At 37.9% G+C, this 24,671-nt stretch overlaps 1 protein-coding gene across 1 annotated transcript in view; it reads right to left on the bottom strand.

Moving 5' to 3' along the window:
• LOC128660194 (phosphatidylinositol 3,4,5-trisphosphate 5-phosphatase 2) overlaps positions 1 to 24,671 on the bottom strand; it is a 254,345-nt gene that overhangs the window by 209,160 nt on the left and 20,514 nt on the right. The window contains exon 3 of the mRNA XM_053713896.1: positions 10,447 to 10,585. Coding sequence (XP_053569871.1) covers positions 10,447 to 10,585 — 139 coding nt within the window. The remainder of the gene's footprint in view (positions 1 to 10,446; positions 10,586 to 24,671) is intronic.

Genomic DNA, 24,671 nt, shown 5'->3' on the forward strand with positions numbered 1-24,671 from the left:
AATACAAATAGAAAAGCTCTTTTACCTTACCAGCCCTTAAAAGGGCCTTTTGCGGGACATGCCCCAAAGAAAACAGCTAATCAGCCAATCAGCCAATCGGATTGAACTTGAATCTGATTGGCTGATTCCATCAGCCAATCAGAATTTTCCTACCTTAATTCCGATTGGCTGATAGAATCCTATCAGCCAATCAGAATTCGAGGGACGCCATCTTGGATGACGTCCCTTAAAGGAACCGTCATTCGTCGGGAAGTCGTCGGCCAGCATGGATGTTCCGCGTCGGCGGGATGAAGATGGATCCAGAAGAAAGAAGATTGAAGATGCTGCTTGATAGAAGACTTCAGCCCGATGATGGACCTCTTCAGCGCCCGCTTGGATCAAGACTTCAGCCCGATGATGGACCTCTTCAGCGCCCACTTGGATCAAGACTTCAACCCGATGATGGACCTCTTCAGCGCCCGCTTGGATCAAGACTTCAGCCCGATGATGGACCTCTTCAGCCCCCACTTGGGCTTGGATGAAGACTTCGGAGGCTCTTGTGGACGGATCGGTGATACCCGGCGTGGTGAAGATAAGGTAGGGAGATCTTCAGGGGCTTAGTGTTAGGTTTATTAAGGGGGGGTTTGGGTTAGATTAGGGGTATGTGGGTGGTGGGTTGTAATGTTGGGGGGTATTGTATGTTTTTTTTACAGGCAAAAGAGCTGTTTTCTTTGGGGCATGCCCCGCAAAAAGGCCCTTTTAAGGGCTGGTAAGGTAAAAGAGGTAGTAGGTGTAATTAGCTTAAAATTGTTGTAATATTTTTATAATGTTTGTAAATTAATTTTTTATTTTTTGTAACTTAGTACTTTTTTTATTTTTTGTACTTTAGTTAGTTTATTTAATTGTATTTATTTGTAGGTATTTTATTTAATTAATTTATTGATAGTGTAGTGTTAGGTTTAATTGTAGATAATTGTAGGTATTGTATTTAATTAATTTATTGATAGTGTAGTGTTAGGTTTAATTGTAACTTAGGTTAGGATTTATTTTACAGGTAATTTTGTAATTATTTTAACTAGGTAGCTATTAAATAGTTATTAACTATTTAATAGCTATTGTACCTAGTTAAAATAAATACAAAGTTGCCTGTAAAATAAATATTAATCCTAAAATAGCTACAATATAATTATTTGTTATATTGTAGCTATATTAGGGTTTATTTTACAGGTAAGTATTTAGCTTTAAATAGGATTAATTTATTTAATAAGAGTTAATTTATTTCGTTAGATAAAAATTATATTTAACTTAGGGGGGTGTTAGTGTTAGGGTTAGACTTATCTTTAGGGGTTAATCCATTTATTAGAGTAGCGGCGAGGTCCGGTCGGCAGATTAGGGGTTAATAATTGAAGTTAGGTGTCGGCGATGTTAGGGAGGGCAGATTAGGGGTTAATACTATTTATTATAGGGTTTTTGAGTCGGGAGTGGGGCGGTTTAGGGGTTAATACATTTATTATAGTGGCGGCGAGGTCCGGTCGGAAGATTAGGGGTTAATAATTTAGGTAAGGTAGCGGCGACATTGGGGGGGGGGGCAGATTAGGGGTTAATAAATATTATGTAGGGGTCGGCGGTGTTAGGGGCAGCAGATTAGGGGTACATAGGGATAACGTAGGTTGCGGTGGTGTGCGGTCGGCAGATTCGGGGTTAAAAAATTTTATTAGAGTAGCGGCGATGTGGGGGGACCTCAGTTTAGGGGTACATAGGTAGTTTATGGGTGTTAGTGTACTTTAGAGCACAGTAGTTAAGAGCTTTATGAACCGGCGTTAGCCCAAAAAGCACTTAACTCCTGGCTTTTCTCTGCGGCTAGAGTTTTGTCTTTAGAGCTCTAACGCTCACTTCAGCCAAGACTCTAAATACCGGCGTTAGAAAGATCCCATTGAAAAGATAGGATACACAAACGGCGTAGGGGGATCTGCGGTATTGAAAAGTCGCGGCTGGAAAGTAAGCGTTAGACCCTTTCATGACTGACTCTAAATACCAGCGGTAGCCCAAAACCAGCGTTAGTAGCCCCTAACGCTGGTTTTGACGGCTAACGCAAAACTCTAAATCTAGGCGTATATTTGCTCCAAAACCTTCCGCTCTTATTATCTCGGAGAGATTTAAGTATGTTTAATCGTGTATGTTCTTCCTTTATATGGCATGGTAAAAGACCACGACTATCTATGTTGAAATTAGCCAAGTGTAAAAGTATGGCTGGGATGGCATTTCCAAATATCCAATATTATAACTGGGTCTCTTTTTTCAAATATGCAGTAGATTGGATCACCAAAAAAGAATACCTGACATCGTTAGAAATAGAATCAGATCTGATTGCCCCATTTTCTCTAAATGCGATTTTGCACTGTTGCCCATCTAAATTACCTTATAATGTTAGTAATATGATAACATTCTCTAACAATATCCGAGCCTGGCATAAAACATGCCTAGAAGTAAACACAATACCATATGTATCAAAGTATTTAACGATCACTGGCAACCCAGAATTTATTGCAGGACTGGGACGATCAATTTTTTCAAAATGGAATAACCAAGGGTTAACATATCTTGTCCATCTGATTGATCCTCTAACTGCTCAAATGAAATCTTTTCATCAGATCAATACAGAATTTGGAATTCCCCGATCTGATTTCTTTGCATATCTCCAGTTGCAACATTATGTCCAAATGATTAAAGCAAAATATAGTATAGATTGGGCACTAGGAAATTTAGCAGATAACATCAAAGCCTATCTGAAAGGTAATTTTTCAATTTCCAAGTTCTATATAACCTTGATTTGTCATATGGGACACCAATATATGAATGCATTAATAATTAAGTGGAATAAATTGCTTCCAGAGGTAACTTTGGATGATATTCAGGCAAGTTTTTCATTAGTAAAAAAAAACTAAAACCTCCAATGCATGTAAGGAATCACAATTCAAATTAATTAATATGATTTATATTACGCCCAAAAAAATGGCAGGTTGGTACACAGGAGGGAATTTATGTTCTAGGTGTAGTTCAGATATGGCGGACCTGCTCCATTGTTTCTGGTGGTGTCCAAAGATAAGACAGTTCTGGTCAAAAATTTATTTCTGGCTTAACAAAGTTTTGGATCTACAGATATTATTAAAAAGTCAGCAGATTGTTCTCCTTGTCAGACCCGATAAAAAGTATAAGAATATTCATTTAATCAACACAGCAATAATGATCGGGCGCATATTAATATTGGAGAATTGGAAAGCTACCGTAGCTCCTAGTATGGCGGAGTTTGTCAAGCTAATAGAGACGCAGATAATAATAGACCAATATAATATACAGATCTGGAATGAAAAACAGAAAGAATCTTTCTTCACTAAATGGAGCCGGGTTATCCAAATGATGCCAATTGGGCTACAGAAGCAATTGATCTATCCGTTTAAGCAATCTATTTTCTTCCAACTAAATATTCTTAATGGTAATTTTCCTGCACTTTGGATTAGCTAGATAGATGGAACAAACCCTTTTTTTTTTTCTCCCCCCCCCCCCCCCAGATAGGAGATTTAATCACTGACAATGTGATAGTTGTTGTTTCAAAGTACAATATTTGAATATATAATTGCGGTATAATTATAAGTACATCACTTTCTTTTTTTTCTTTTCTTTTTTTTCCCCTTTTTTCTGTCTGTGCAATTGACCTCCTGTATTGTGCATTATTATTTATTATCATGTTGTAAAGAGAAAAAAAAAGCACTAATAAAAAGAAATTTAAAAAAAAAAAAAAAAAGCTTAAGAACTCCATTGACACTTTTATTATATGCTCCTAGGTTCCAGAGTCCAAGTAACGCCCTGGCAGCTTGCAGGAGGAAATGCTTAGAAAACTGAATGATTCATTAAGTACTTTTAAAAATGATTGCCCTATAATTTCCTGAGCTGATTTCTGCCTAGTAACTGCTCCTGAATGGATAGTAAGGCCTGGGAAGCTGAGGGGGCAGGGCTTCCACAGCAGAGAAGCCAAATTACCTCAGAAAAAGCTTGAAAGCCATTTTGAGTGTAATAAAATTAAATAATGCGCACTAAGCAAAATAAATACTTTTCCCCTTATAAACACCTTCGCCTAGATTTAGAGTTTTGCGGCCAAAGGGGTGCGTTAGCTACGCATGCTTTTTTCTGGCTGCACCTTTTAAATACCGCTGGTATTTAGAGTTCACAGAAGGGCTGCGTTAGGCTCCAAAAAAGGAGCGTATAGCATATTTACCGCAACTGCAACTCTCGATACCAGCAGTGCTTACGGACGCGGCCAGCTTCAAAAATGTGCTCGTGCACGATTCCCCCATAGGAAACAATGGGGCAGTTTGAGCTGAAAAAAAACCTAACACCTGCAAAAAAGCAGCGTTCAGCTCCTAACGCGGCCCCATTGTTTCCTATGGGGAAACACTACGATCAGCCAATAGAATGCGAGCTCAATCTGATTGGCTGATCCAATCAGCCAATCGGATTGAACTTGAATCTGATTGGCTGATTCCATCAGCCAATCAGAATTTTCCTACCTTAATTCCGATTGGCTGATAGAATCCTATCAGCCAATCGGAATTCGAGGGACGCCATCTTGGATGACGTCCCTTAAAGGAACCTTCATTCTTTAGTTGGATGTCAGAAGAAGAGGATGGATCCGCGTCGGAGGTCTTCAAGATGGAGCCGTTCATCATCGGATGAAGATAGAAGATGCCGCTTGGATCAAGATGGTTGCCGGTCCGGATCTCCTCTTCTTCCCGGATAGGATGAAGACTTTGGAGCCTCTTCTGGACCTCTTCAGCCGCCGCTTGATAGAAGACTTCAGCCGGATTATGGATCGCCAGCCCCCGCTTGGGCTTGGATGAAGACTTCGGAGGACGGATCGGTGAACCTGGCATGGTGAAGATAAGGTAGGAAGATCTTCAGGGGCTTAGTGTTAGGTTTATTTAAGGGGGGTTTGGGTTAGATTAGGGGTATTTGAGGGACGCCATCTTGGATGACGTCATTTAAAGGAACCGTCATTCGTCGTTCAGTCGTCGGCCAGGATGGATGTTCCGCGGTGGAGGTCTTCAGGATGCTGCCGCTTCGCTCCGGATGGATGCCGCTTGGATGAAGACTTCAATCGGATGGAAGACCTCTTCTGCCCCGCTTGGATGAAGACTTCAGCCGGATCATGGACCTCTTCAGCCCCCCGCTTGGGCTTGGATCAGGACATCGGAGGAGCTCTTCTGGACGGATCGGTGTGATACCCGGTGAGGTGAAGACAAGGTAGGATGATCTTCAGGGGCTTAGTGTTAGGTTTATTTAAGGGGGGTTTGGGTTAGATTAGGGGTATGTGGGTGGTGGGTTGTAATGTTGGGGGGCTTGGGTATTGTATGTTTTTTTTTACAGGCAAAAGAGCTGTATTTCTTGGGGCATGCCCCGCAAAGGGCCCTGTTCAGCGCTGGTAAGGTAAAAGAGCTTTGAACTTTAGTAATTTAGAATAGGGTAGGGCATTTTTTTATTTTGGGGGGCTTTGTTATTTTATTAGGGGGCTTAGAGTAGGTGTAATTAGTTTAAAATTGTTGTAATATTTTTCTTATGTTTGTAAATATTTTTTTATTTTTTGTAACTTAGTTCTTTTTTATTTTTTGTACTTTAGCTAGTTTATTTAATTGTATTTATTTGTAGCAATTGTATTTAATTAATTTATTGATAGTGTAGTGTTAGGTTAATTGTAGGTAATTGTAGGTAGTTTATTTAATTAATTTATTGATAGTCTAGTGTTAGGTTTAATTGTAACTTAGGTTAGGATTTCTTTTACAGGTAAATTTGTAATTATTTTAACTATTTTAGCTATTAAATAGTTCTTAACTATTTAATAGCTATTGTACCTGGTTAAAATAAATACAAAGTTACCTGTAAAATAAATATTAATCCTAAAATAGCTATAATATAATTATAATTTATATTGTAGCTATATTAGGATTTATTTTACAGGTAAGTATTTAGCTTTAAATAGGAATAATTTATTTAATAAGAGTTAATTAATTTCGTTAGATTTAAATTATATTTAACTTAGGGGGGTGTTAGTGTTAGACTTAGCTTTAGGGGTTAATACATTTATTAGAGTAGCGGTGAGCTCCGGTCGGCAGATTAGGGGTTAATAATTGAAGTTAGGTGTCGGCGATGTTAGGGAGGGCAGATTAGGGGTTAATACTATTTATTATAGGGTTAGTGAGGCGGATTAGGGGTTAATAACTTTATTATAGTAGAGCTCAGGTCCGGTCGGCAGATTAGGGGTTAATAAGTGTAGGCAGGTGGAGGCGACGTTGAGGGGGGCAGATTAGGGGTTAATAAATATAATATAGGGGTCTGCGGTGTTAGGGGCAGCAGATTAGGGGTACATAAGGATAACGTAGGTGGCGGCGCTTTGCGGTCGGCAGATTAGGGGTTAATAAGTGTAGGTAGGTGGAGGCGACGTTGTGGGGGGCAGGTTAGGGGTTAATAAATATAATACAGGGGTCGGCGGTGTTAGGGGCAGCAGATTAGGGGTACATAAGGATAACGTAGGTGGCGGTCGGCAGATTAGGGGTTAAAAAAAATTATTCGAGTGTCGGCGATGTGGGGGGACCTCGGTTTAGGGGTACATAGGTAGTTTATGGGTGTTAGTGTACTTTAGAGTACAGTAGTTAAGAGCTTTATGAACCGGCGTTAGCCCAGAAAGCTCTTAACTACTGACTTTTTTCCTGCGGCTGGAGTTTTGTCGTTAGATGTCTAACGCTCACTTCAGAAACGACTCTAAATACCGGAGTTAGAAAGATCCCATTGAAAAGATAGGATACGCAATTTACGTAAGGGGATCTGCGGTATGGAAAAGTCGCGGCTGAAAAGTGAGCGTTAGACCCTATTTTGAGTGACTCCAAATACCGACGGTAGCCTAAAACCAGCGTTAGGAGCCTCTAACGCTGGTTTTCACGGCTAACGTCAAACTCCAAATCTAGGTGTATGTAAGGTAAGGTTTGTCAGAGTAGGCAGCAGCCTTCTACACAGAGACATTAGAAACATGCTGCCGCACAGATCAAGAAATCGGGAAGGGTCACTTTCCCGCTACTGAGCTGCATCATATGGGTGCAGCACCAACCGTGTGTAATGTGGCACTGCGTGCGTCAAGGTGGTGTCAGGACAAACATTCATCTGTCCTACTCCTGCCTCACCACCGCAAAACGAGTGGCGGACACTGCAAGAGCCAGTCACGGACACCAGTGTCCGTGTACGGACACCTTGCCTATCCCTGGACATACAAATAGCCAATGGGCTGTGTGTATGCTGTGTAAAGTCACTTACCTTACTCAGCAACCCTCCACTGGCTCACCAGGAATGTCAAATCCTTTTCAATGCAGCTGCAGCAGTATCCAGTAGAGAGTCCATCCAGTGTAGGTATCGAGCACCACAGAGTATTGCAGTAGGAAATACCTGTGTCCCTCAGGGGTAGGCTAAGGATGAGTCCTCGCAACGCCTGAGGGTAGTTATGGCTGAAATCCCATAGGGAAAGACTGTGCACATAACAAGCTATTCATATGTCCCTGTATCATTCAGCTGCTGTGAAGTTTCTCTTCTGTCTTCTTTGTAAATGTGAATTTCCAGGGACTCTGGGTCTCACATTGGTATGAGCTCCCAAATTTAAATCCATAAGCAAGTAGCTGGAACACCTCTATTCTCAACCAACTCCTACGAGGCCAAGAACAAAACTAAGAGAGAAATGGGAGGTGTAAGGGATTTTAAGCACTGATAAGGGTTCTTGACCTCCTCCTAGTGGTGGGCAAAATAGCCCATATTTTATAGAGGACTGTGGTCCATCATCATTTTATGAAAGAAAATGGTTTTAAAGGGACATAAAACAAGTTGAGATAGAGACAAAATATAATAATATGTACATGAACTATTTTACCTACAAATTTATACTGCAGTGCCTCGCCATTAACCCTTTCTTTTAAGTTTCTGAATTGTACAGCTCTAACTCCCCCCACACAATTCTTTTTATGGCTGTAGCTATATACATTGTTGTTTTGGTAAAATGCACAAATGAATAGGGATGATCTGCTGGGCATGCCTAGAAGCTGGGATCTCAGGAGAAATACAATGTCTGTGTCTAAACACAGTGTCCAGACAGCATGGCTATTTTAAGTATTTTTGTTTATTTTTGAAAATTATTTTAAAATACTTCCCAACAATTTTTAAACAATTGTTTTATGCAAACTATTTTTACTTTATTAGCCCTTTTAGGATATGCACAGATCTCAACCTGTTTTATGGCCCTTTAAGTGTTAGGTATATATTTTTTATATGGAGAGTCTGTATCAGAGACATGCATATCAAAATAAAGGAATTATGTTAAAACAATGAAAGTATGATATGGTATAGAATATTATGTGCACCCATTATAAATCCTTTAAACAACAAAATAGCGCTACAACAAAACTGTGAAAACTATTATTACCTATTTGTTAAATTATTGCTTAGGCAAAATAAAAGCAGATGCAGTTTGAAACGGCTTAGATATTAGCATTCATTTTTTGGAATTTTAAACCAAATAATTTTAAAAGGGCATTCTGCTTTTTAGTTGTGATTTAAAGGATTTTTGTAGTAAAAGATATCACATGCCCTTGCTCTGGAAACAAATATCACATTGGAGATTGTGAATTATAAACAACATCCTGTTACTAAACTCATAATTGTATGCTTCTGAGTGAACACCATCTATTGTTTGTGTTGTGTTTCAGATAGCTAGATAGATAGATAGATAGATAGATAGATAGATAGATAGATAGATAGATAGATAGATAGATAGATAGATATTATTATCAGGTATTTGTAGAGCGCCAACAGATTCTGCAGCGCTGTAAACATAGTCGGTGTACAGGATAACTTTTGTAGGGATCAAGTGGGTAGAGGGCCCTGCCGAGAGTTTCACTGTTGTAGTCGGCTCTTATGAAGGCGATCTGCAAACAGCTGGGCTCATAGGCTTACATTCTAAAGGGTTCAAGGGAAAGCAATGGAGTAGGAAAGGTTATTGTTGGTTGTATGCATCCCTGAATAGTAGAGTCTTAAGGGAGTGCTTGAAGCTGTTAAAACTAGGGGAGAGTCTTGTGGAGCGAGGCAGGGAGTTCCACAAGATGGGGGCCAGTCTGGAGAAGTCCTGCAAATGGGAATGTGAGGAAGTAACAAGAGAGGAGGAGAGGAGGAGATCGTGAGCAGATCGAAGGGGATGGGAGGGAGAGTATCTGGAGACAAGTTCTGAAATGTAGGGGGGAGCAATGCAGTTGAGAGCTTTGTATGTCAGAGTGAGGATTTTGTGTTTAATCCTAGAGGCAAGAGGAAGCCAGTGAAGGGAGGTGCAGCAGATGAAGAGCGACGTGTAAGGAAGATGAGCCTGGCAGAGGCATTCATAATGGATTGTAAAGGAGCTAAGTGGCAGCTACGGAGACCAGAGAGGACGGAGTTGCAGTAGTCGAGGCGGGAAAGGATGAGAGAGTGGATTAAAATCTTAGTTGTGTCTTGTGTAAGGAAATGTCTAATTTTAGAGATGTTTTTTAAGGTGGAAGTGGCAGGCTTTAGCCAAGGACTGAATGTGAGGAGTGAAGGAAAGGTCTGAGTCAAGTGTGACCCCGAGACATCGGGCATGCGGGATAGGGGTAAAGATGGAATTATCAACAGTAGAATAAGCATATCAATAGATAGAATAAGCATGACATTTTTTTATTACCTTCATTTGTTCTGCAGTCAGTCCCATGTTAAGCTGCACACTGGATCATGAGTTATCCATAAAATTTAAAATTCTCTCCATGCCTGAGTTGGCAGAGGATTTATTTAAATGAAAACAAATATATAGATTTCTGTTTTAAGAATAATTGGAATTCATAGTATTATCATGTTCAAAGTCAGATAATACCTCTTCTTTTAATCATTTAACAGTGGGAGAGGGTGGGCATTCTATTTTTTTTTCTTTTTTTTTTACTATTCGTTTGACTAGAAAAACATTATTTTATGTATAATAATATAGTATATAAAGGCATTAGCCATATGAGATATTCAGTTATTCCCCTACCATGACAACTAGTTTTCATACTCCAGTTGGCATAGTCTAAATATGTAATAATATGTACTTATTATTTGATTTAATCCTTTATGCAATGGTATATACATATTTTTCCTAGTAAATTCAATAAAAAATTATTGTATTATGTAAAAATATTTAAAACTTAAATTATTGATGGGCAATGTAATTTAGGATTCAAATTTAATTTCCAGATTTAAAAATTAATGTGTTAAATTAAGTATAGTTTAATCCAGTATAATTTCCATTAAATTCCATTTGCCTTAAATTTAGACACATGAGTTATATGATTCACATATGAAACAATAGACATTAAGCAACTACCTTCCTTTTCCACTTACCAATCTGCTCAGCACCATCTTCTCTATCTACCTCAACTGGATGCTGTAAATTCGTGATCAATCCATTCTGTTTTTGTGCATATGCTGAGACCAGTTCACTGAGCCTACTGAACTTCATAACTTCAACACCCTGCATAGACTGAAAGAGACAGATGCCTTGAGCCATTGATACAAAACAGTGCACAAGACAGTGATGAAAGAGAAAACACATAAGGGCTTGATTTATCAAGCTACGGCAGACAGGGGCGTACATATGCGCCCTGTCCGCCGCAGCTCGCCTCTGGCGGACAGAATTACCATGGCAGAATTTAACATTGCATGCGAGCGCCTTTTTGCGCTGGCATGCAATGCCGCCCCCTGACGCGCACAGCCAATCACACCTAAGCGATGTAAAAGAGTGTAGGAAGCAGCGGTCTGATGACCGCTGCTTAATAAATACGGAATGCAGGTTCTCTTGTAAGAACCTGCAGTCACAGATTGGCAAAGACTTTGATAAATTGAGCCCTAAGAACAATATCACAAAGGAAAATGAGCACTATTATATGGGTTCGATTTATCAAGCCCTTCGCCTCTCTGCGAGTCCGACTGCAGGTTCTCACAAGAGAACCTGCAGTCACAAGTTATCAAGCATCGGTCATCTCTTAGGTGGAGAATTTCAATCTCCCCGGTCTCATCCGACCAGAGAGATTGACAGCACCTGCCTGCGCGTGATTGGCTGTGCACGGGCAGGGGGCGGCATTGCATGCGAACGTAAAATAGCGCTCGCGTGCAATGTTAAATTCTGCCACAGCAATTCAGTCCACCAGAGGCGAGTTGTGGCAGACAGGGGCGCATATGTCCGCCCCTGTCTGCCATAGCTTGATAAATCGAGCATGGGTACAGAAGAGATCATGGGCTCTGACAAAAAGTAGAAACCTAGCTACACAACTAAACTATGGTAGCTCTTGACCTTATATACTACTAGCATATATGGAATAAAGGCTAAATATTAAGGGGTCGATTTATCAAGTTACTGCGGACAGGGGCGTACATACGCGCCCCTGTCCACCAGTACTCACCTTTGGCGGGCTGATTTTCGATGCCAGAATTCAGCATTGCACAAGAACGCAATTTTGTTGGCGAAGAGGTTAGGGAAGCTGCAGTCTGATGACCACTGCTTGTTAATTATGGACTGCAGAACTGTCATCTACCATCAATTTTATTCCTATTTACATGCCCTTTTTCTACTTTTCTTATCTGATTACATGATTTCCCATACTTCTATTATTTAAGCAGTGCAAACATACTATGGTTAAATATACAGGTGGCCCTCGGTTTAAGCCGGTTCAATTTGCACCGTTTCAGAATAACAACCTTTTTTTTTAGTCATGTGACTGCTATTGTAAATAATTGAGAAAGCAGTGCATTGATTAAAAAAGCCAGTAGGTGAAGCTGTCCGCTTGTGTTGCAGCAAAGATACACACAAGCAGGCTAAAATGGATCAGTGTAGCTAGCTAGACATGAGCTATCAAGCAGTTTTTATAGGAACAAGATCTTCCTGTCTATAAATCAGTCCAGATTGGAATGCATAAAAGGAACTGTTTGCAGAAAAATGCAAGTAAAGTCTGTGTTGTGTGATTATTTCATAAGGTTTATAATGCAGTTTAGCAAATGTTTTTGTTCATTTAACTTAGTTTAATGATATATTCTGTGTTGTGTGATTATGTGATACTGTTTATAATGCTGTTTAGCATTTAAAGTCTTCATTTCAAAGCTTCAAAAATAATGTATTAGGTGTTACTTATGACAATTTTGAGAGGGGCCTGGAATCTAACTCCCTCACTTCCCATTGACTTACATTATAAACTGGATTTCAATTTACAACGGTTTCGATTTACAACCATTCCTTCTGGAACCTAACCCCGGCGTAAACTGAGGGCTACCTGTACTTAAATCACTCATACATGTAATCCTGCATACATATACTAGTTTACAGTAGTTTTCCCAGCCAGTCACACATATATTGCAAGTAACCTCACATATGGAGGCAGGTATTTAGCCAGCAATCATAAAATACTGAGAAAAAGATTAATTACAGGGTACTTTGCATAGACAGCTGATATACAGCCAGTGATCACTCATATGGCTGGCTGCAATATAGCCAGAAATCCTTCATGCATATCACAGGTATACAGCAAGCAATCTGACTTACAAGGGTAAGTTATATATCAAGCCACCTACCCATCTATTCAGTATTTTCTGAACACCCCCTGCTGATCTGTGGCTCTTGTTTTTCTGCTGTTTATATTCATGTAGTGTAAGGGGTTAGATTACTCAAAGTGCAAATCAATGATCAGTCTAAGAGCCAGGGAAATAAAAAATGGGTCTATTTTAACAGATTCTAGAACAATGGCACCTTTTAAGAATTGTACAATATTGATTTGGTTTTCAGCAGCACCCCAGAACTGCCACTGGTCCCTAGACATAACTAGACATAACAAGGCACACCCAAAATTGACAAAGAGAGGAGGCATGGAGTCGATGCATATAAAATCACTGCATTATAAATAGAAGTGATGCAAGGCACACTAGACACAATAATAATAATAAGACACTAAGTAACAGCAAGGCATAGAAAGCTGTAACACCTCTAACCAGTGACACAAGGTGAGAAAAAAAACTGTGTGACTGACTGAAATTCTGGCACAACTGAATAAAAGATACAGGGCTAGATTACAAGTGGAGCGCTAAATTATTGCGCTCCCGCAAACAGGCGAATTTCCAATCAGCCATTACAAGTGGTTGGTTATTGCTATCGCAGGCTCGCAGTAGCAATTAGCGCTTATAAAATTAACCAGAGATCGGATCTCTGGTTAAATTTATAAATCTGACCCAAATGCCCCCAAAATACAGTCTAGTATATTTTATTAAAAAATAAAGATGGCAGCATATTAACACATAAATATATATGTATATCAGCATATACATATATATTTGATTGCTACCATCGCTGCGCTACTTACTGCCTTCGCTGGAGCTGAAGCGCTGATGCATCAGAACAAGGCTCCCATAGGAGCCCATGGAAGCGCGTTCCCATGAGCACAATGCTGCCTAGCAATGCGAACGCAAACTCGCGTTCGCATTGCGGCTAACTTGTAATACCAGCGCACTTTATATTGGCATAACTTGTTGAAAAACATACCCAATGTGTTTAGCAGCCTCCCACTAGTGCATTGGTGCTCCCGAAATCTTCCTAGGTATGTTTTTCAACAAAGGATTCCAAGATAATTAAGCAAATGAGATAAAATAAACAAATTGCAAAGTTGTTTAAAATGTTATGCTCTGACTTTACTGTCTCTTTAATCTTTATAAGCGGCTCACAAATGGTTGAAAGCTTTATTGTGACTTCACCCTGAATTACTTAAAAAAAATAATGAAAACATTTAGGGGCCTATTTATGAAAGGCTTGTCGGACATGATCCGACATTGCGGATCATGTCCGACAGACCTCGCTGAATGGGGAGAGCAATACGCTCCCCGCATTCAGCATTGCAACAGCAGCTCTTGTGAACTGCTGGTGCAACGCCGCCCCCTGCAGATTCACGGCCAATCAGCCGCTAGCAGGGGGTGTCAATCGGGTTGAATTTCGATTGGGTTGAATTGCTGCGATGAATGTCCACGTCCTCAGAGCAGGCGGACAGGTTATGGAGCAGCTGTCTTTAGCCTTCAGACTCGCCAGAAACAAGGGCCCTCAAGCTCTACACAGAGCTTGATAAATGAGCCCCTTAGTCATTAAAATAATAATAATAATAAAATAATAGGGCTATTTTCCAACAAATAAGAAAGGCTAATAATTTTAGAAATTATTGGAAAAATTAATAAGGGGCTTTACTTTCAACTGAGAAACAAGGGGAAGGGGTTGGAATTTAAAAAATAATTAGAAATCATAGTATAGAGTATTTGCAAAAACTACATTATTAAATAGCTACAATTTTATGAAATGCCACATTTGGAAAAGATTGGAAAGGCAGGGATTAAAAAAAGTCAGAAACAGATCAAATGGATTTATACATTAATAACATACAAGTAATAATTTAATCTGTGTTATTTAAATAGGGACAGATACTAGTGGAGCTAGCAGCAAGGGGTTTATTGTGGGGGTTTGCGCTCATTGGCCTTACCACTTGTATAATGAATTGAAAGTAAACGCGATCGCTTGAGTGCAATCACAATTTACTCTAGAATGATTATTTCAGAGTTCTGGTGAACTGTTTCAGGAAACTAAAAAGGGTCAAAAAACACATCACAAATACATTTCAAAGTTCACTTACACTCATAATAATACTATTAATTAAAAATTAGTTTAAAAAAAATATTTTTAGTTTAAAAAAAATATTGCATACAAAAGTTATAAGGGCTCAAACATATGAGGTCTAAGGTGTTAGGGAAAAAATGCAGGCAAAGGGCTTTAACATTGAGATTATATTCATATAAATGTCTAATTATGCAGTAGAAGATCAGCACACCCCATCCAATATACAGCGACCCGGTGCACTACCAAACAATGAATATTCACACTCCACTGTGTGTCGGCCACACACTCAGATGCAGCCGAGTTTGATTAGGTTTCCTGGGTCTGTGACATGATATAGCTAATATTTATGGGTATATATAGGGGTATATTTGGTGTATAATGTATGCTTGTTTTTTCCATGTGAATAAGGCTCTTGTGTAGATCCAAAACGTTATGGAGTAAAAGATGTTTACAAAGAATCCTGTGTGCCTACGTTATTTGGATATCTGATAGGATCCACATCAGGTCCTGATTTTCAGTGGAGTGTATATATATATATATATATATATATAGAGAGAGAGAGAGAGAGAGAGAGAGAGAGAGAGAGAGAGAGAGAGAGAGAGAGAGAGAGTATATATATATATATAATATAAGTACATATGTGATTATATGTGCATATATTTAATTACAGACATATATACCCAAATAAACACATAAATACATATATATATATATATATATATATATATATATATATATATATATATATATATATATATATATATATATATATATATATATATATATATATATATATATATATATATATACCAAAAAGGGTACAGGACAAATGGCTACTATAAATGTGTCTTTTTCCATGGAAAAAATTATCAAAATTTAGAAAACATTAATGTTATGTTAGATTATAATTTTAATGTGGTGCAGACCCTATAAAAAATCATTCTTCAACAAACTACAAGAGGAGAACAAGGACCATCAAAAATTTCCTAAGGTCCTGTATAGGTAGGGAATCAAGCACTCTTTTTTTTATAAAAATAGCTCAAAAGTGTAGCTAAATTAAACAAATGGAATGAATCTCTGACCATTACAATCACAGAGAACAAAAAATAATTTATTAATAGTACAGAAAGAAGTAAATCCTAACTGTCCAAACATAGCAATAGGCCAGTTGTGCGCTGGCCTCAGGTATATGTTAGCAACACAAAGTAAAGTATGTTGAACAAACAATATAGTACATGTGGCTAATTAAAACCCTGAAGATGTGCACATGGTGACCAGAAGTGGGAGGAGTAAGTGCTGGAGTGCGAAGTAGCGCGGAGAGAAGTCGCTACCGCAAGTCGTTCCACCACCCACTTAAGCTTGTGACTCCTTGGGGCTGGGAAATGAAGCCTCGGAGCCCACTGTCGGCTGGTGTAGGAGAAGGAGGAGCAGCAGTCAGTCAAGCACGGATCCCCCGTTCAAGCGCAAAAGGCTCAGTCGCTAGAGCCACAGCTTGTGTTCTTGTGGAAGCAGCTGGGAAGCAAAGAGGAAGCCGTGGAGATCGGAAAGCGAGCAGCTAAGTTTCGGCTCGTGGATCATCTGGAGCATGCTGGTCAGTCAACCGGTGTCTAAAGGGGCTATCTCAAAAGAGAAAGGGGCACGATTGCAGCGCTGCAGGGAAAGTCTCCCAAGACCTCTGAGAGCAGACGTAGGCACAGAGTGGATTGAACCGCTCTTCTTTCTCACCAGACTCTCAGAGATAGGAGGCTGTTTTGAATTTCATCACCCTGCCGAAGGAGCATTTGGAAGAGCTGTAGTCCTGGTAGTGTCCAAGGGCATAAATAAAGAAGTACCTGTCCTCTGCCTGGTTCAGAGGAACGGAAAGCATTTATGAAAGTTATCAGCAGAAGGACTACGCTGAGTCAAGCCTTTTACAGATAAGTACCAGCCATTATATTAAAGTATTTAAAGCTTGGTATTTCTATATTTATAAGCCTATCTGCGGTGTCATTAAGTATTGGATAATTGTTCCCACCTACCCCGGGCTACTTCCAGTCCCTTCTTAGCTAAAGAACAGCGCTTTACCCATTGAACCAATTGCACAGAAAGAAAAGCGCCGGGTTGGGCTAAACACAAGACAAGAGAAAGGGGTATTTGACTTTGGCAGCAACTTACTGAGCTAATTTGAGCTACCATTGAACCAACTGAGTTGAAGTATAATAGCCAAAGGGAACATTAGTAAAGCATACAGTGTGCCAAGAATAATCAGGAATTGGGACTATAACCAGTTATAAGATGCTGCTAGCTAATAATGGGTAAAGCACGAACTTAATCCTGCCTTAACTTTCATAACTCCAGCTATATAGCCATAAGGATTAGGCAGACACCTCAATGCTCTTAAAGGGATACATATTACGTACATATGCCTTTAGACTTTGCTATATTGAAAGAGTCCGGCTATAACATATTGAGGCATCATTGAGGAACTTTGTATACTATCGCCGTGTCAAACAAACACAGATAAGCAAGAAACACTATAGGGTGTAATGGTGATAAGAGTAGACCCAGGATTCTAATTTTTTGAACTGATGGTTGGTGTTTAAAACTTAATGCTGTGAGGGCAAAGAACTGGGTAATGTTATAGAAAGGTCTACGGTGTCAGATCTTCCATTCAACGGGTCTCATTGCTCTATATTCTGAATGTGTTAGTCCTCATATATAAAATCTATACAAAGCCTATGGCTTACTGGTTTGCTAGAAATTGTGAGGTCTAAAAGCATCAATGCACACGAATTGATGAATCAGTAAATAAGAACATTTTAATTGTCAAGCTATTTTATAAAGGAAAGGAGAGAGAAGGAGAGAGAGCTTTCTTTCTTCTCTTTTTCTCTTTTTTCTTTTTCTTGTTTTTTACTTTATATATACATATAAGGTCAATACAGAGTTATTTGATTAAGTTCACTCACCAAGTATAGAGCATGTTACTGATTTGGTAAAACGGTCTTAATATTGGCAAGTTTGAACCACTGATCTCTCAAACTGTAATAACAGGAGTTGGTTTAGAAGTGTTTAAGCTGTACATTTATAACCCCCTTTTCGTTGGAAGAGGGTTAGCCCCCTAGCAGTTTGAAGTGTAAAATGACAATTCTCTAATTGTAAGCGCCTCTACTCAAAGGTATTTTAAGGTGAAATTGTCTTTTTGAACCAAAGAGGGGTTAGATATTTTTCATTACTTGTGAGATTTGTGCTTAGTTAATTGACAATTTCTTTTGGGAAGTGTTACTGACAAGTAAAAGGAAAACTATCCTAATAATAGTCAGGTAGAGTGTTCTTTTTTTTTTTTTTTTTTTTTTTTTGTTTCTCTCACTGCCCACTAGTCACTTGATAGCACATAAGTACACATCTTAAATACTCCTCTTATCCTTTTTTTTTAGAATTGTTCACTAGCACTTTGGGACACAATTGTTCACTTCTATACACTTCAAGACACATAGCCACACCCTTCTTACCTTCCTTTTTTTTTTTTTTTTTATTTTAGAACTGTTCACCAGCACTCTGGGACTCATTTGTCCTCTTCTATACACTTCAAGACACATAGTCACACCCTTTTTTTTTTTTTTTTTTTTTTTTTTTATATACACATTGCACATATAAGAATCACTGCAACACCATCTCGAAATATTAGATGGATAGATTCCTGACTAGCCATAAAAGCATCAGTGAAAATATGCCTCCCAAGTCAATGAAGGATAAAAAACCTAGAAGCAGTTTTGGCCTAACAGACTTAGACCAATCTGAGAAAAATCCTATCTTGACCCAACAGATTGACACAGACAGTCTTGTGAAACAAATTTCAGATATTTTTTTACCTCAGTTTGATAGCTTAAAGAAAGAGATAATGCTAATGTCTAATGAAATCAAACAAGTCTCACATAGATTGACTGAGATGGAATCTAGAATATCTGACATTGATGATCGCCAATTTAGCCAACAGTCCTTATTAGATACTCAAACAAAATTAATGCATACACTTCAACTCCGGGTTGAGGACTTGGAAGACAGATCCAGGAGAAATAATCTTAGATTCATAGGATTTAATGACCCAATAGGACCTATTGATATAATGGATCTAATAGCTTTTCAGCTACCTAAAGCACTAGGGTACCCTATAGAACAACTACCAATTAAAATTGAGAGAGTCCACAGAGTGGGTCCCGCTATGTTAAAAGATGGTACTCCAAATATACAGAGACCGATTATAGCTAAGTTCTTGGACTTCCAAGATAAGTCTAAAGTGCTCACGCTCTATTGGAAAAATTACCCCTTTGAATTTAATAACAAACGAATCCTAATTTTTCAGGATTTTTCCTTCGAGACAACATCTAAAAGGAAGGAAATGTCCCCTTTTTGCACACAGCTGATTGAATTGGGTATAAAAACTAATTTGATATACCCCGCCAAACTGAAAATTGTACATAAGGATGAGACGATCTTTATTGATAATATAGAAGAAGCAAAACACTTCATCAAAAAGGTTAAATCAGAGAAGGAAAAACTTAAATAGGTATAATGTTAATATTGATAGAAGGTCCCTCTATGCTTTTTGTTGAAACACTTTATTAATCTAAATGAAACATAAAATGATGTACAAGCAAGAGACACGAGGCTGTGATTCTATGTTTGTTTGCATATATATATATGCAACGATATGTCTGTTTTGAATGTTGTAACTGCCTTTTTTTTCCTTTTTTTTTTTTTTTCTTTTTTCTTCTTTTTCCCTTCCCCTCTCTTCTCTCTCTCTCTCCCTCCACTCCCCTCTTACGGCAGGTTTAGGGGAAACTAGATGATTCAAGTGCTTAATATAAGTTCCTGGAATGTGGGAGGAATTTCTTCCCCAGTTAAAAGAAAGAAAATTATACATCATTTAAAAAGTTTTTCCCCTGACATTGCACTAATCCAAGAGACTCGCCTAAATGAGAATGAAACCGAAAAACTAAAAATGGGTTGGATTGGTGAGGTAATAGTCACCCCAGCATTAGGTAGAAAAAGAGGAGTGGCCTGTTTATTTAAAAAAAAATTAGATTATAAAATTTTATCCAAGTTAGTGGATAAATAGGGGAGATTTTTAATATTGAGATTGAATATACAAGGTCTAAATCTTACAATCTGTTCAGTATATGCGCCAAATGAATATTGCCCAATTTTCTGGGAAAATTTATATATTAAGCTCATAGAATTTATAGACACCCAAATTATAATAGGAGGCGATTTTAATAGAGTCTTCAATCCATATTTAGATAGGTTAAAGAATTACAAGAGCACAAGGTATTCTAGGGAGGCAAAAGGTCTTGGCAGTTTCACGAAAAGTCTCAAATTGAGGGATATATGGAGAACTCAGCACCCCGATGAGAGAGCCTTCACTTGTGAATCTAAGACATATAAGAGTTTTTCAAGAATAGATATGATATTAATTAGTGAATCCTTATTAGGGGCTGACATCTCATCAGAGATCTCAAGCATTATAGTTTTGGATCATGCTGTTATTTCTATTTCAATTGGTCAATTAAACCCCTCTTCAGAGAATAAAGCTAGCTTTTTTTTTTCCCTCTTTCCTTTTAGCTAATTTTAAATTCAGAAACTGGCTTCTATCTAAATGGAAAGAGTTCGTATCCCTTAATAAAAGCTATTTATCTAAGATTGAAATCTTTTGGGAAACAGCGAAAGCGTTTCTCAGAGGACAAATTAAGACTTATATGTGTGCAAGGAAAAAGAATTTAAGGATAAGAGAGGATCAGCTCTCAAATCAGTTAAAAAATAGTTACACAAGATGCCTAGAAAATGCTTCAAGGGCAAATTGGCAAAAGTATCAAGAGGCAAAAACAGAGAGGGAAGTTTTTTTAAATCAGCAAATTTTTCAGAGAGATATCAATAATAAAGTTAGATACAGTAGGTTCACGCCACAGACAGCTAAACTATTAGCTAAAATTGTTAAAAGCAAAAGAAATAACAATTACATTGGCGCTATTAAATCGAATGGCAAAAGATACACTGCACCAAAAGATATTCTAACTAAATTTCACTCCTTTTATGAGACACTCTATGGGTAAAACAGATCCAGAAATAATGACGAAATTTTGGAATAAAATCGAGGTACCAAAGATTAGGTCTGAACAACTAGAGATATTAAATAAAGAAATAACAGTAGAAGAAATAATACAAGTTATAAAATCTGCATCTTGCGGTAAAGCACCAGGCCCAGATTTGATTCCTATGGAATTTTATAAAATTCTACAGGAGGATATCAGTCAAATATTAGTGCGTTTATACAATAGCTACTTTATTAAGAATATACCACCCTCAAGATATTTTACGGAGGCTAATATTACGTTGATTCATAAAAAAGATAAGGATATAGAAGCAATAGATGCATACCGCCCCATCTCTCTGCTAAATGCAGATTATAAGATAATAGCTAGTGTCTTAGCGGATAGGCTTAAAGTAGTATTAGGAGACTTAATACATCCAGATCAGAGTGGGTTTATGCCGAAGAGAACGATACAGAAAAATATTAGGACAGCAATGTTCATTATTGAATTGATGATGCACAAGCAGAAGGATAAAAGGCTTAGACAGGAGGACTTTGCTCTATTGACGGTCGATGCCGAAAAGGCATTCGACTCTATCTCCTGGAATCACTTATTTAACACGCTGGAGAAGTTTGGGATAGTGGGAAACCTTGCCAATTATATTAAATTAATATATCGGAATCCATTTTCTTATATCAAGATGAATGGGCTAAGATCACCTAATCTTATACTACAGAAAGGAACGAGACAGGGTTGCCCACTCTCTCCACTCTTGTTCAACATTTCTTTAGAACCCCTAGCAATCCTATGTAGAGCAGAGTTAGAGGGAACCATGTTAGGAAGCAAAAAAATCACTATGTCATTGTACGCAGATGATATCTTATTTTATATAAGTAATACAAAGAAAAACATACCCTGCATCCTAGAGATTATTAAGGATTTCAGTAGTTTCTCGGGCTACAAAATTAACGTGGATAAATCTGAAATATTATGGATTATTAAGAAAAGAAATAGCTTACTGATAAACTCTTTCAAACACGTATCCTCCAAAATCGGTATCTTGGAATAATTCTTTCAAAAAATCCAGCAGATTGGTACAAATTGAATTTTGAACCTATTTGGCAGAAATGCACTAATCTACTTAAAAGTTGGGCTAAACTGCCCTTATCTCTGTCGGCTAAAGTAACAATTATTAAAATGATGCTATTTCCAAAAATTCTTTTCCTGATTCAAAATATCCCTGCTTTTATTCCAGCAAAAGACATGCGGTGGTTTAAATCACAATGTTTACAATTTTTATGGAAAAAGGGGAAAGCACGAATTGCTTGGAAAAACTTGTCACATACGAGAGTGGATGGTGGATTAGCTCTTCCAAATTTGAAATTCTATAATTGGGTGGGTTTGGCAAAAAATGCATTAGACTGGCTAACAGGCAATGAATATTTCACCAACTTTAGTAATGAGGATAGAGCAATCTCTCCTTTATCCCTAACGGCGCTCCTCCATTTTCCAGTGACAAAACAAATGGATAGAAATAGTTTTCAATATACAGTACACAATATTACAATAGCTTGGAAGAAAATCTGTCAATCGTTAGCCTCAGATTCAAGAATGTCCAAATACTTACCGATACAGGGCTACCCACAGTTTATTAGTGGGATGGAGATTAGACATGTGCATGGCGAAAAAATTTGGTTTGGTTCGGTTCGGATCAATTCGGAATTTTTCAAAGTTCGGTTCGGATCGATTCGAATTCGGAAAATTATGAATCGATTCGTTTCGGATTCGTTTCGGATTCATTCGGATTCGAAGAAATTCGGCTGGATTCGGTTCGATTCGGTTCAATTCGGTTCGTAAATTCGGCATTTCGGTAAGTGTTAGGTGGGATTAGACTAGTATTATACTGTATATTAGGTGTTAACCTAACATACTGTACAATACTAGTGTAATCCCAATGGCCATCCGAATTTACGAATCGATTCGGTTCGATTCGGTTCGATTCGGAAAATTCGGCAGAATTTTAATTCGGAAATTCGGTTCGATCCAAATCGCCGAATTTTCCGAATTTTCCGAATTTCCGAATCGAACCGAAACGAATCGCACATGTCTAATGGAGATTCGGGCTTCTAAAGATTGGAATGAGAAAGGTCTAACCAAAATTATACAACTAATAGATAAACAATCTAAAACTGTCAAGACCTTTAACTCCCTAGTAACCGAATTCGATCTTAATAGAGCACACTTTTTTGCATATTTGCAAGTGCGTCACTTTATTGACACCAACAAATTATTAGATCCAAGGGCTTCTATTTCAGACGTCCTTGAGTCAAGCATTAAGCTATATCAAGCAGGGAAATACTCTATCTCTTTCCTTTATCAAAAATTAAATACTATGGAGGCACAGGGGAAACTAGCAAGCTTGTACATTAAATGGAACAAGGAGTTGGGTAACTTAACATATGACCGTTTTAAAGGAAGCTTTTCTCTTATTTTGGAATGTACACGTGTTATATCATTTAGAGAGTCTCATATAAAACTACTCAATAGAGCCTATCTGACTCCTTGGTGGATTTCTAGATGGAAAAGACAAGAAACGGGCAACTGTGCTAGATGTAATGCTGTGAAGGCAGATTTAATTCACGTCTTCTATGAATGTCCTAAGATAAAACAATATTGGTGTAAAGTTGAATACTGGATTAACAGGTTTGTAAAACTCAATATTAAGCTTAAAATAGAGGACATCTTTTTTCTAGTGTCTGATAAAGATAGGATTAATAAGCATTTAATAAACACTGCTATATTAGTTGCCAGACAGTTGATTCTATCTAATTGGAAAGGGAAAAGTGCGCCAAGCTTCACAATGTTCTCAGGTAACATGGTTACGCAACTTATAATATACAGCAAAGATTGCATGATCCTGAAGGATAATCAAATTAAATTTTTTCTTTCAAAATGGAATCTGGTAATTGCCCATTTAGCTGAGAACATTAAAAAACAAGTGTTATTACATCTACAGGATTCAACTCTATTCCAGCAGCTACTTTTAACAGATACAGACATTTGGGAAGTTCGACTAACAGTGGAAATTTCGGTTAAAACCCGGAAGGGAGATCAGACTGGAGGGGAGAGAGAGCCCTTTTTTTTTTCTCTCCTCTCTTTCTCTTTTTTTTTTTTTTTTTTTGTGTGTAGTTTTGTTTGAGTGTTTGCGTTGTTCTGTCTTGGTATATATTATATGTATAAAATACCTTCATTGAGCACATATTATATCAATATGTCAACAAAGGACATGTACTATTGTTTTTTATATTATTTTAAGATTTGTTCTTTGTCCTATATGTCATTTTCTTTTAATGTATTATGTGAATCAAGACATTATGCCCTGCGTGGCGCTCTCAATTTTGCTTTGAACTCAATGGTGGTTTACAAATAAATATTATTAAAAAAAAAAAAGAAGATGTGCACATCATAATCATAATATTGGCACAAATACAATCCAAAGACACCTAGTACACTTCTACACCCAAGCTGTACACGGTACCCAAGTCAATACAAGGGATAATTACCGGACAGGTACATTTTTAGGGATCTAAGTAGTGATAGGTGCTTTGTAAAGATTTCAGGAACAACAATAATGGCAGTATAGCAACAATTACAAAGAATTACATACAAGTATGAAGAATAGCTATTGCAATGGTTATTAGCAATAAGATAGATAGTGGAACATAGTAATACATCCTCCATAATGAATCGCCTCAGTACAGCAGTTACATAGAGACACAGCAGTTTACATAGAGATGCCTGCATATATTGAGATAAAATTCTCACAAGAGTGTATTGCTGAAGAAAACAACCAAATCATACCAGGA

The sequence above is a fragment of the Bombina bombina genome, chromosome 1 (assembly GCF_027579735.1).
Source record: "Bombina bombina isolate aBomBom1 chromosome 1, aBomBom1.pri, whole genome shotgun sequence".
NCBI lineage: Eukaryota > Metazoa > Chordata > Amphibia > Anura > Bombinatoridae > Bombina > Bombina bombina.